At 41.8% G+C, this 13,354-nt stretch overlaps 1 protein-coding gene and 1 pseudogene across 2 annotated transcripts in view; both read left to right on the top strand.

The window, feature by feature from the left end:
• Positions 1 to 11,005, top strand: part of ZFP64 (ZFP64 zinc finger protein) — a 119,574-nt gene extending 108,569 nt beyond the window's left edge. For both annotated transcript variants that reach the window (XM_016192527.2, XM_007533293.3), the window contains 2 exons: positions 5,628 to 5,879; positions 9,753 to 11,005. In XM_016192527.2, the coding sequence (XP_016048013.1) occupies positions 5,628 to 5,879; positions 9,753 to 10,462 (962 nt within the window). In that variant the 3' untranslated portion in view covers positions 10,463 to 11,005. The remainder of the gene's footprint in view (positions 1 to 5,627; positions 5,880 to 9,752) is intronic.
• Positions 4,143 to 4,664, top strand: LOC103122612 (ATP synthase F(0) complex subunit C1, mitochondrial-like; annotated as a pseudogene).
• Positions 11,006 to 13,354: the final 2,349 nt, after the last annotated feature.

The following is a 13,354-nucleotide window of genomic DNA, read 5'->3' on the forward strand; positions in this document are numbered from 1 at the left end:
GATGCCAAGATGTTGAGTAGGGACTGCAGTGTCCAGGAGAGCTAAAGCAGCTCCCATGTCTAGAGCTGCTGATACTGAGAACCATGACCTGTTGGTACTTATTTTCCTTAGGAAACCTCCCATTTTTTATCTTTCTTAATTTGTAGATAAATCTACTTTTATTAATATCAAAGTAATAGTTTTCTAATTTATTGCTTTTCACTGGTAGATTCCCCCCCCCCTTTCCCTCTCTCTCTCTGGGTACTAATAGAATCGGAGTTTAGAACCCTTTGGACATCTTCCCCTAATTCTTACCTCTCTGGGTGTATGGACCAAAATTGTTACTGGCGTGCAGAAGGTGGAAGGTCCGGATTCTGCTATAGCTTTTTCCCAGGACATGGATGTTAGCAGGTAGATCCATACCTCCACCCTGTTACTGTCTTTACCTAGTGGGGTAGGACTCTGGAGAGATGAGGTTCTGGGACACAGTGGTGAGGTCATCTGCCTAGGGAGTTCAGGATGAAATCGTAGTAGCATCTGAAACTTGGTTGCTGAAATGCAATAAAATATAAAGCAGGACAAAATGTTTAATGAACAAGAACCATAACATAGGAATAGAGCAGATGGGAATAGGGATTTTAGGTGGCTAGAAACTAGGAAGTCTATTTTAGTTTGTTCTTAGGAGCTCATGACAGGTAACTTTGGCTGGAGCTTGATCACTAACTTGCAAAGTGGACTAAAATATTGTCTAAGAAGATGGTGTTAAGAGTTGAGAATAGGATTAGAAAGATGGATCAGGGCAGAGAATACCTCCCAAACTTGAAGAAAATATACAAATATAATTAAGTGTTTACCACATTAATCTGACCCAGTGCCTGTGTATATTCATACTTATCGCAGGAGTCTGTATAACCTCCGAGTCTGTTAATCTGAGCTTGCAGTCCATGGTCATAGCTAGAAACATTCTAGGCTGCACTCATTTCAGGACCAGTTTTCAAGTGGCAGAGTCGGGTGACCCAGCCTCTCTTCAGAGAGTTAAGCAGGTCTGGAGGTGTCTGTCTCTCTCCTCTATCTCCCGCATCCCTCTCGATTTCTATTTACTCTATCAAAATAAATAAATAAATAAATGTGGCACACTGGAGCAGTGGATTTGTAGTGCAGGCACTAAGCCCCAGTGATAACCCTGGAAGCAAAAAATAAAAAACACTATTTTCAAGCTCTTCAGTATGATTTTTTTATCTTACTAGTATTTCTAATTTGGCTAATACTGAAATTGGCATTCTTGCTTTCAGCATTGTCTTAGAATTTTCTTTCTAATATTTATTTTCCCTTTTGTTGCCCTTGTTTGTTATTGTTGTTGTAGTTATTACTGATGTCGTTGTTGTTGGATAGGACAGAGAGAAATGGAGAGAGGAGGGGAAGACAGAGGGGGAGAGAAAGCTAGACACCTGCAGACCTGCTTCACTGCCTGTGAAGCGACCCCCCCCCCCCCTGCAGGTGGGGAGCCGGGGGTCATGATCCTTACTCTGGTCCTTATGCTTCGCACCAGTGCGCTTAACCCGTTATGCTACTGCCCAATTCCCTAGAATTTTCTTTTTAAATATTTATTTATTCCCTTTTTGTTGCCCTTGTTTTTTTATTGTAGTTATTATTATTGATGTCATCATTGTTGGATAAGACAGAGAGAAATGGAGAGAGGAGGGGAAGACAGGGAGAGAAAGCTAGACACGTGCAGATCTGCTTCACCACTTGAAAAGCGACTCCCCTGCAGGTGAGAAGCCCACCGCTTGAACCAGAATCCTTACACCGGTCCTTGAGATATGAGCCACCTGTGCTTAACCCGCTGCACTACCACCCAACTCCGTCCTAGAATTTTTATATTTTCTGCCCACTTTTATATTAAAAACATTTCTTATATATACTTTTGTATTTATTTTTTTTATATTTATTTTCCCTTCTGTTGCCCTTGTTGTTTTCCACTGTTGCTGTAGTTACCACTGTTGCTAGTGATGCTGTCATTGTCAGGACAGAGAGAAATGGAAAGAGGAAAGGAAGACGGGGAGGGGAAAGATAGACACCTGCAGACTCGCTTCATCGCCCGCAGGTGAAGCAACCCCCTGGCAGGTGGGGAGCCTGGGCTCTAACCGGATCATTACGTGTGTGGTTCCTTGATCTTCGCGGCACATGCGCTTAACCCGCTGTGCTACCGCCCAACTCCCTATTTATTTTATTTTTATAGTCATCCTTTTTAAAATGCAATTTAAATTTTTAGAGAAGATTTGCTCCATTTGTTGTGCTTATTGAGTTCTATTTTTGTTCTGCCTCCTTGTAGTCTTATTCTCTTGTGGGCTGGAAGCAATACTTGTAATTTTATTATTTTTATTACATTCCTAGTCACTTTTTTTGTGATATACATGTGTGATATCTGACTTAGTTTACACTTTCCACTGAATACTAGCTCACATATGAAATTCTATTTGAAAATTCTATGTAACTTAAGAGATTTTTGTTCCAAAGTTGCTAGTTTCTACTGTTACATAAGGATCTTTGCACATTTTTCATATTTATTGGGGGATAATGGTTTACAGTAAATACAGTTGTTGGTACATGTGTGAAATTTCTCAGTTTTCTGCAAAACACTCTAGCCCTCCACCTAGGTGTTCCTCCACCATAAATGCCAAGTCCTCCCACCCACCCCCAGATTCCTTTACTTTGGTGCAATATACCAAACCCACCCCCAGATTCCTTTACTTTGGTGCAATATACCAAACCCAGTCCAAGTTCTACTTTGTGTTTCCTCTTTCAGTTCTTATTTCTCAACTTCTGTCTATGAGTGAGATCCTTCCATATTCATCCTTCTTTCTGGCTTATCTCACTTAACATGGTATCTTCAAGCTCCATTCAAGATGAGGTGAAGAAGGTAAATTCACTATTTTTAAGAGCTGAGTAGTATTCATATATATACCACAACTTGCTCAGCCATTCATCTGTTGGACACCTAGGTTGCTTCCAGGTTTTGGCTATTACAAATTGTGCTGCTATGAAGATAGGTGTACACATACTGTTTTGGATGTGTGTGTTTGACTTTTAGGATTATCCTCAGAAAAGGAATGGTATGGCCATAAGGAAGACCCATTTCTAGCCTTGTGAGGTTCTCCAGCCTCTCCACAAGGGTTGTGTTCCCACCAACAGTGCAGGAGGGTTCCTTTGCCCCCACAACCTCTCTAACATCCTTTCTAATGTGACAGTCTCACAGGAATGAAATGGTGTTTCATTGTTATCTTTATTTGCATTTCTTTGATTATCAGTGACTTAGAGCATGTTTCCTATGTCTGTTGGCCTTTTGGGTCTCCTCTTTGGTAAATATTCTGTTCATATCCTCTCCCCATTTTTTGAGTGGGGTCATTTTGTTGTTGCTGAATTTGGTGAGCTCTTTATATATTTTGCTAGAAAAAAAAAAAAAAATATATATATATATATATATATATATATATATGGTTTTTGTTTGCTATATGGCATGTAGTGATCTTTTCCCATGTAATGATCTTTTCCCATCTGTAAGAAGTCTCTTTTGGGGGAAGGTAGTTTCTTTTGCTGTGCAGAAGCTTTTCAATTTGATATAGTTGCAGTGATTTATTTTTGTTTTTGTCTTCCTTGCAATTGGACTTTTGTCATTAACAATGCCTATAAAATTTAGATGGAAAAGAGTTCTGCCAATATTTTCCTTTACGTATTTCATAGTTTCTGGTCTGACATCCAAGTCCTTGACCCATTTAGAGTTTACTTTTGTGTGTGGTGAAATGGTAGTATTTCATTTCATTCTTCTGCATGTTTCAACCCAGTTTTCCCAAAGCCTTCTGTTGAAGAGACTTTCATTTAATAGCTGGGGCTCCCTTGTCAAAAACTAGATGTCCATAGGAATGGGAGATTATACACTTTTCTTACTATAAATTTTATGATCTCACAGTTCTTTTTTTTTTTTTTTTTTTTTAACCAGGGCACTACTCAGCTCTGGTTTATGGTGGTGCAGGGGGTTAAACCTGGGACTTCAGAGCCTCAGGCCTTGAGAGTCTTTTTGCATAACTATTAAGCTATCTCCCCCTGCCCAATCTCGCAATTCTCAAGCTTCTCAAATTGTATCACAGTGCCTTCCATCTTAAAATCAAAGGTGTCAAGACTTAGAGCTAAAGCTTCGATGTGAGTCAGTCACCTTGAGTGGGATAAACATCAGAGTTGGAGCTGGGACAGCTGGGCAGTGGGAGTGCAGACTGAAAAATATAGACTCTCGGGGTTCTGCTCATTACTCGGCTTTAATCTCCTGTTGTACCAAGGCTCTGATCAGTCGTGTGTCTGCCTCCTTCCTGAATAGGCCAGAGATACCATCTACACAGCCTTCCTGCAGCAGCTCCCCACTCCAGGTGGCCAGGGGAGAGTTCTAGACCAGTGTTGTCTCCCGGGACACTGACACTGCTACCAAGCTTATTGGTCCCAGAATTGCCACAGTTGGTACGGCTGGTTCAGAGGCTGGCATCGGAACAGTGTTTTGCCGCTTGATTATTGATTATGCAAGGAACTCATCTCTCAAGCAGCAGCTCTTCTCCTGTGCCATCCTGAGTTTTGCCCTGTCTGAGGCCATGGGGCTTTTCTGTTGGATGGTTACCTTCCTCATCCACTTTGCCATGTGAGGCTTCTTGGGGTGTCTTCTGTCCATCCCTGCTGCTTCCATTGTAGACCACACCTTGTGGTCTACACAACGTTTCTTGAAACCCCTACACACACACACACACACACACACACACACACGTGTCTTTGGTGTTGAGAAATTATTTTTCTCTGTTCTTTCCTAGACCATCTAAACAGAGCTTCCACATTTTTAAACTCTCCCTGTTGTCTTTTGGGGCAGACTTCTAGAAGGTTCTTAAGGTCTCTTCACCTCAACTTACTTGAAGTTTTATTTTGAAAACTGTAGCTTTCATCTCCATAATTCCATTCTCCTGTTGGCTTTAATAAATTCAAATTAATGAGTTGGGTGTGTCTTTTTGGCTCTGACTGCTCCTGAATATTTGCTTATTGGGTAGATTAATTTTTATTTGGGTATGGTAAGTTTAGAATATTTTTTCAGAGCAATGGAATACACTGGTGACGTTCTGGGCTTGGAGTTCTCTGTCCTGTAATTCTTCTAGCTACCTGAGACTCTGGCAGGTTTTAGGTATAAGCACACTTCTTCCCTAATAGCATGGAGGTAGTAGACTCCATTGCTGCTTTCTGTTTGGTACAATTGAGGGAAGAGGCCAGCCTTGCTTACCTCTGTTTTTTGTCAACCAGGAAGCCAGAAAGCCATTTCAAGACACTATGTAATAAACTTTTCTTCGAACCACACTTTTCCCCAACTGGTCTTGGGTGTGATTTTCTCCAACAGTCTGAACTTATCTGCCCCTTAGGATTCTTACTGAGACACTATATAAACTATATAAACACTTTACATTCACAGTGTCTGTCCTAGACTTCAGTGTTTTCCCACCTCGCTATTAAGTCAGGAGAAGGAAACAGCACATTCCTATACCCAAGCCACCATCTTGACCAAATCTGTATGGTGATCTTGATACGAATACTTTTTCAGCCTTAACCCTTTCCTTCTATGTTTGAAGGAGACAAGCCACACAAGTGTGAATTCTGTGACAAGTGCTTCAGTCGGAAAGACAACCTCACCATGCACATGCGGTGCCACACCAGTGTGAAGCCCCATAAGTGTCACCTATGTGACTATGCAGCTGTGGACAGCAGCAGTCTCAAAAAGCACCTTCGCATCCACTCAGATGAGCGGCCGTACAAATGCCAGCTGTGCCCCTATGCCAGCCGCAACTCCAGCCAGCTCACAGTGCACCTCCGCTCCCATACAGGTGAGTCCCAGATCTGGGTAGAGTCCTCTCTAACTGCCTTATGCTCTAATTTTCTTGCCTTCATCTGCCAAAAGATAAGCAGCTTTGATGACTTGGTGGTAGGAGTAAGGTCATTTGAGGTATCAGCAGTGGTTGTGAAGCTTGTGGTTTTGCTTTCAGTAAAAATTGAAAAATCCAACAAGTGGGTTTCTTAACTCAACTATGTAGACTACAAGTGGGGAGGAGTAACCCAATATAGCAGTCAAGAGGGAAAGGCTGCATCTTGAATAAAAGTGGGATGTGTAAACTAGCTGTTTGAGTCATTTGACTTCAACTCTTACTGCATGACTTAATTCTAATCTATGTTGTGAAAGCAGTCGACTATAATGGCAAATCACAATGTCCTGGTTCTAGAAATTTAGACAGTCTAAAGCTTTTCATCTGCTCCTTTGTGAAATTCCTTTGAAGTATGTTAGAACAAATCCACCATGAATACAGAAAAGGGGAGGTTGAGAACTTCATAGCAAGATACACAAAAAGGTAATGTCAGTGTCTTCCAGTGCATGGCATGTAAATAGGAATATATTATCTTTTTCCCCCCTTCTGTCAGTGCCTTTTCATATACCTGAAAAATTCTATGACTCTCAGTAAACCTTCTTTTTTTATTATTCCTGATAGAAAGCAAGTTGGAATTTAATAGAAAAAGAAAGAATGAAAGAAAAAAGGAAAAAAGATAAGTGGATGGATGGATGGATGGATGGATGGATGGATGGATGGATGGATGGATAAAAAGACAGACATTATATCACTAAGCCACAGTTGAGGAAGCTTCCCCTTTGGTGCTCCCATGTGATAACTGGGAACTTGAGCCCAGATCCTTGTGCAGGTGAAGTGTGCGCTCGCTATACTGGGAGAAGTGTCTCGCAGCCACTTTACTGCCATTCTTGAGTGAAAGGAGCTGTAGCCCAGCAGACAAATACAAGTCAGTCAGTGGTCTGGGAGGTGGCGCAGTGGAAAGTATTGGATTCTCAACCGTGAGGTCCTGAGTTCAATCCCCGGTAGCATATATACCAGGGTAATGTCTGATTCCTTCTCTCTCTCTCTGCCTACCTTTCTCATGAATAAATAAAATTTTAAAAAATAAATAAATAAAAGGCAGTCATAGAGTTAGAGCCAACTTTCCCAACAAATGTCTGATTGCCCTGAGAGCTGGGAACTGGGAACTGCTAATGTAGACTCCCAAAGGACTGAGTGGTGGCACACTTCATAGAGCACACATATTGCAGTATGCAAAGACCTAACTTCAAGCCCCTAGTCCTCACCTGCAGTGGAGAAACTTCACTAGTGATGAAGCAGTGCTGCAGGTGTTTCTTTTGTCTCTCCCTTTGTATCTCCTCTGTCAACTCTTAATTTCTTTCTGACTGTATCCAGTAAATAAATAAATAAAATATCAAACGTATCCTGTCAGGACCGTAAACCCCAGATGAGAAGCTGAAATCTATGAGCAATACAGCCAATCTAGGATTTCTGTGTTTAATGTTTAAACCAATCTACTCTTCCTGAACATAAACTGCTATGAATTCTGAATAGTTAGTAGGAAGTGATAGTATAAAATGTGCCAAGTCTAACCAATAATGAATCCTGAAGTTAACAGGGTAGTTGGTAATTGACACAAAACTCTTAATTGTAACTGGTATTTGCCCACTGGCAGGAAGCTTCATCTAAGAAAAACTATATGAAAAGTGTAATGAAAATAAAGAGGTAAAATTTTAAAAACACGAAGTGCTGGTTACAGCTAATTTCCGAGAGAATAGGAAAAAAAAAATTGAATTGAAGAGCTAAGAATAAGAGTAGAAGGTTGGGAGCCGGGCGGTAGTGCAGTGGGTTAAGTGCACATGGCACAAAGCAAAAGGACTGGTATAAGGAAGAATCCGGTTTGAACCCCTGGCTGTCCACCTGCAGGGGGGTCACTTCACAAGCGGTGAAGGTCTGCAGGTGTCTATCTTTCTTTCCCCCTCTCTGTATTCCCCTCCTCTCAATTTCTCTCTGTCCTAACAACAGCAATGGTGATAATAGCAACAACAACAAGGGCAACAATGGGGAACGTGGCCTCCAGGAGCAGTGGATTTGTGATGCAGGTGCCCATCCCCAGCAATAACCCTGGAGGCCAAAAAAAGTACAAGGTTGATCTCAACTAAATCTAGAAGAAAGCAAGTGATGAAATTATGAGATAAAGAATTTCATATCTCTTAAGAAGATGGTGAAAGTGAAGGGCTTGCAAGAGTCTAAACAGGACAGACGAGGGTAGTAAGAAGATCTACATTTCAGAAATTTCTCTGTAATACTGACTTTTTAGGAAACATAGTTTTAGTGCCCTCAAAGGTGGAAAATGATTTTGAACTTAAAATTCTATATCTAGAATTTTAACATGACCTATTTTAACCAAGCCATCTCCAACTCTGAATTCTCACCAAATTATCTCAAGTATGAGGCCCAAATAGACACAGATAATGAAAATACTCAAGACTTTACTCCCTGATACAAACTTTACTCCCTGATACAAGCTGAGTGGAAATGTTTGGACAATAAAATAATAAATAAAAACAAATGTTGACCAAAGTTGTTTGATAGGTGACCATCTGAATATAAGTAAGTGGAACTGCAGAAAAGGGAAATAGTAGGTTGGCCCTTTGTGGAGGAAGAGGGCACAAGAGAAAAATTACATAAAGCTTCATAAGATCCATAAGAAATCCCATGTAAAAATCTATATAACTAAAAGACTTAAGATTATGGTGTGCTTCTGTCAAGAAACTCACAGTGCAATTAGGAAATAAGATAAGCATGATCCAGTGAACCTGTAAGTAAAGAGAACCAATTTATTCTTCAGGCTAGCAACATTATCAACTGGTCCAGGTAGGTGAAATTCTGGCAGCTGGCAAAAAAAAATCACATAACCCAATCACGATGTAGGTTAAGTTGGTCCTGATATAAATTGTTTGTTTGACTCTAAGAGGAACACAACTAGCTAAAGCTTGAGAATCCATAGATCAGAATGCAAATATCATTGAACCTAAAGGTAGAAAAGTAGGGATGACTGTAGTCAAGAGAATCATCAAAGGTCTCAGTGATGAACTCAAAGATAGAAGTCACTTTTTACTCCGCTCAGAAGGAAGGTACTATAAGAGTAAACATCACAGACAACCTAGTACAGGAGAAGGTTTGGGAAAAGCAACAGATGTACATGATCAGTGAGAGTCTCATCTTTGCTTACGATCAACAACTTCCAAAAGACCTAAAAACTCTCTTTTAACAGTGCTTGCAGGAAGTACAAACAAGACTGAAGCTTTTCATTTGTGTGAGTGTGTGTATGTGTGTGTGTACACTCCTTACCACCATACTTATTTCTTTAAATAAAACCCAATCTGTGGTTGTAAAAATACGAAATATCAACTAATAATGAAGCCAACTCAACAAAGTAACCATAGCTTACACACTGTAATAGGCACGTTTCTAAGTCTTAGCCTATTTGGAAAAGCCATGTGTGTTGAAACCCTGCCTTTCCCTTCCACATTCTATTTGGGGATGTCAAGTTAAATGAGAGTTCAAATTCAAAACCAAAGTGTCCTCATGGAGGGTGTGCACTTGAATTCCTTCATTCTGGGTTGATTCTCTACTCTTTAACCCAGATGAAATGACTTGCCCTCTTGAACTTCAGTTCTCCACTGATATTGAGGATTAACTGAGAAGATGGGCACTGTGTGTAGGAAATAGTATAGTCAGAGTCCAAAAGGCCAAACTATCTCTTGGCAGCTAGATACTCTGACGCATGATTGGGGGGCGGGGAGTTTTGTTTTACCTGCCTGCTCTAATAGAAACAACGCCTTCCATTGCTAGGGGATACCCCCTTCCAGTGCTGGCTCTGTAGCGCCAAGTTCAAAATCAGCTCGGACTTGAAAAGGCACATGATCGTGCACTCAGGGGAGAAACCTTTCAAATGCGAATTCTGTGACGTCCGCTGCACCATGAAGGCCAACCTCAAGTCACACATCCGCATCAAGCACACCTTCAAGTGCCTGCACTGCACCTTCCAGGGCCAGGACCGGGCCGACCTCCTGGAGCACAGTCGGGTCCACCAGGCTGACCACCCTGAGAAGTGTCCCGAGTGTAGCTACTCCTGCTCCAGTGCCGTCGCCCTGCGTGTGCACAGCCGTGTCCACAGCAAGGACCGTCCCTTCAAGTGCGACTTCTGTAGCTTCGACACCAAGCGGTCCAGCAGCCTGGCCAAGCACATAGACAAGGTCCACAAGGACGAGGCCAAGACAGAGAACAGAGCCCCACAGGGCAAAGAAGGACCCAGGGAAGGAGGCTCCCAGCGTGTGTCTAAAATAGTGACCCAGCGGGCTTTCCGCTGTGAGATCTGTGGTGCCTCCTTTGTCAGGAATGACTCTCTCAGATGCCATAAGAAGCAGCACAGTGACCAGAGTGAGAGCAAAAACTCCAACTTGGTCACCTTCCCCCCTGAAAACACCGTGTCAGGACAGTTGGGCACCCTGGTTTCTGTGGGGCAGCTTGAGACATCCTTGGACCCCGGCCAGTGCCTCTAATTCAGCCAAAGAATAATAGCCAGCTGTTGGACTTTGCAGGAGAATGCTGTTACCTAGTCTTCTTAAGTAAGACTAGTCAGCTCCAGCTAGCCGTCACAGCACCGGGGATGGTGACTTTATAGCCACCTTGAGGGGACAGGGCTATACATCAGTGTGGTGTGGGGACAGATGCCAGAGCAACACTACTTACACTGATGTCTTCGCTCCAGGGCTCACTGAAACAAGGTGGCTCAGTCGTTCAAAGGTAGGAGGCCACTGAGCACCTCTCTATCCAATGGATAAACTCACCGTGGATTTCAAGTTCTAACACTGATCTGCTGCTGATGGAATCACAAAGCTTTCAGAGCCCATGAAAAGTGAAGCTAAACTGATCTGTAGAGTGGAGAAGGTTGAGATGAGGACCATGTGTATGTGGAGGGCCTGAGATAGCTGGGAAAGTTCTGTTTCTTAACCTTGGTGGTGGTTACAAGAGTATTTGCCTTATACATTTTTGTGTGTGGTTCCTTTTGTGTGTTGTCTTAAAATAAAAAAGGAAAAATCATAGTCAAATGGTGCAAGATAAACCTTCACCTTTTATTTTCCATATGCAGGTTATGGTGGAAAAGAGGGAGCTCTCCATCTCCTCATACACCCCACCCCATACCCCACACCCCACCCGTTCACTAATTCAGCTATAAATGTGTGCAGTGATGCAATGTGCAGTTTGAACTCTAGAGGGCACCAAAGATCAAGCAACTGGTAACTCAGCCTGTAATTGTGTCTTGTGTTCATAAAAGACTAGGAGTCCACTGATCACTGGGCTTGATTCTGAAACGTGACACTGTGGAATAATAGGCTGACACTAGTGGTTTAAACACAGTGAAGAGTTGGTTTGCTGGGCCAGCAAATAAGTGAAAATGCACATCTTATGAATGGGATGATTTTATTTATCTGAAACTTACGCATTGGATCGACCTTCCCGTGGTGCATCCCGTGAGTACCCATTCATTGGGGAAACTGACGATCCTTCCTAGCCGACTGAATCCACATGGATCCCCGTCACTTTCAAAGCCATTAACTGGCTACGGAAGAAGGGCAAACGCTAGAAGAAGAAACTTACGAAGTCACGGGTACTGGTGGGTATGTATTACGGGTACTGGTGGGTATTACTTAGGGTTGCTTTGTTCTACTCTGGCATCTCTTCTTCCCATACAGTTTTTGTTTAATACAAATTCTTGTGTGCCCTCATCAAGCTCTAAACATCCATGTTTTAAAAGCAGGCTAAATAGTCATTGTTGTTTGATAGACGAGATGAAGAAAGAACCCTGATGTGAAAACAAATTTCTGTACATTGGACACCAGGAGATATTTTAATTTAAAAAGTAGCAAGAAGTACAGGTTTTCTTATGAAGTTTGTATTGAAGGTGTCTGACCCAATGTTCATTTGACTTCTAGCAAGTCATCACACACTAGCATCTCTTTTGTTGTAAGAAGAAAAGGTGCAAATGACGACTGAGACCCATGCTAGAATTAATCATTGTTTCAGGAGAATTGTTTTTGATCAGGAAATGCTGAGTGTCATGCACTGGGAAGGATCTATTGTCAGCCCGCTGATTGTCAGGAGTCTTATCTTTCTGGTCTAGTAGCAAAAGGGCTGTTGTCCTTTCAAGTAGGAACCATTAGATTGAAATCATAAATGGTCCTAGCACTTCCTGGTGGTGTAGCTCTTCAGGTAAACAGGAAAAACACTAACTTTTTAAGATGGCATTTTAACAGCTGCATGGACTTAAAGGGTTTCAGGCCCTCCCTGATTCCCAGTGAGGCAAAGGTCAATGAAAACTTTTGGACTAGATATTAAATATTCAAGGCATTGTGGGATAATAAAGTCGTCTTTGTCACTGCTTTTAACATAAAAGCAGCCTTGACTAAGAGAAAGAAAAACTGTGTTCCAGTAAAACTATAATTCAGGAAATAATGAGCCCTGTTTCGATAAGACTCAAGATACACAAGTGGTCCCCCCAAATAAAGCTGAAAACAGCTATAATGGTTTTAACTACTGCTGACACGGTGCAAACCAGAAGGCAAAATTTCTTCACCAGCATAGCTGATTTGGGTCTGAAAGGGGGAAATTGACTGTTTGCAGTTTGACTTCCCCAAGGCTGGGCATTGGTGGGCTTTGTTTTTGTTTTTGTTTTTTTTTTTAACTATTAAAGAGCCAGATTGTGAGTATTATGAGCTTTGCTGAACCTAGAAGGTGGAAGTTGCTCGGTTCTGTTCACTTCTGCTCTTGTAACACAATCACTCATTTCTGACATTGTAAATCAACCTGTGATCACAGGTAAGTGAATGGCATAGCTGTGTGCCAATAAAGCCTTAGTGGCCAAAAAAAAAAAAAAAAAAAAAAGCCAGGATTTGGAGGATTGACTTCTAAGCTGGACCAGTGAATGCAAGAAAACAGGTAATTAACCAGTCATGGGTAAAGATTCAGGGAAAGGAACAATTAATGCTCAATTTCCTGGAGTCATTTCAAGAAAGCTCCGTGCAGCAGCTTGATTTCCAGATTGAGCATTGGGGAAAACCTGGGTTTTTTGTTTTTGGGTTTTTTTTTTTATCCTTATTCAGATCAACTATAAAATCTCTATAAAAGAAAAAATGACAGCTTGCCTCTGCTCTGCCTGCGTTCTCTGTCTCCTAAACATTATTGAATGTGAATTCTTGTTGCTTTTCCCCCACAATTTCTTTAAAGAGAAGTTGTCGCAAACCCTGTTGCCATAGTGACAGTTCTCACTTTGAACCTGTCTTCATACTAAGAACTTCCACTTGCAGCCCACTCCTCTGGGGTGCAGGCTAGAGCCAAGGCATCCTAAACCCCAGGAAGCAAGAAATGTTTTGATATAATCTATTTGAGTCAGC

The sequence above is a fragment of the Erinaceus europaeus genome, chromosome 1, assembly GCF_950295315.1.
Source record: "Erinaceus europaeus chromosome 1, mEriEur2.1, whole genome shotgun sequence".
NCBI lineage: Eukaryota > Metazoa > Chordata > Mammalia > Eulipotyphla > Erinaceidae > Erinaceus > Erinaceus europaeus.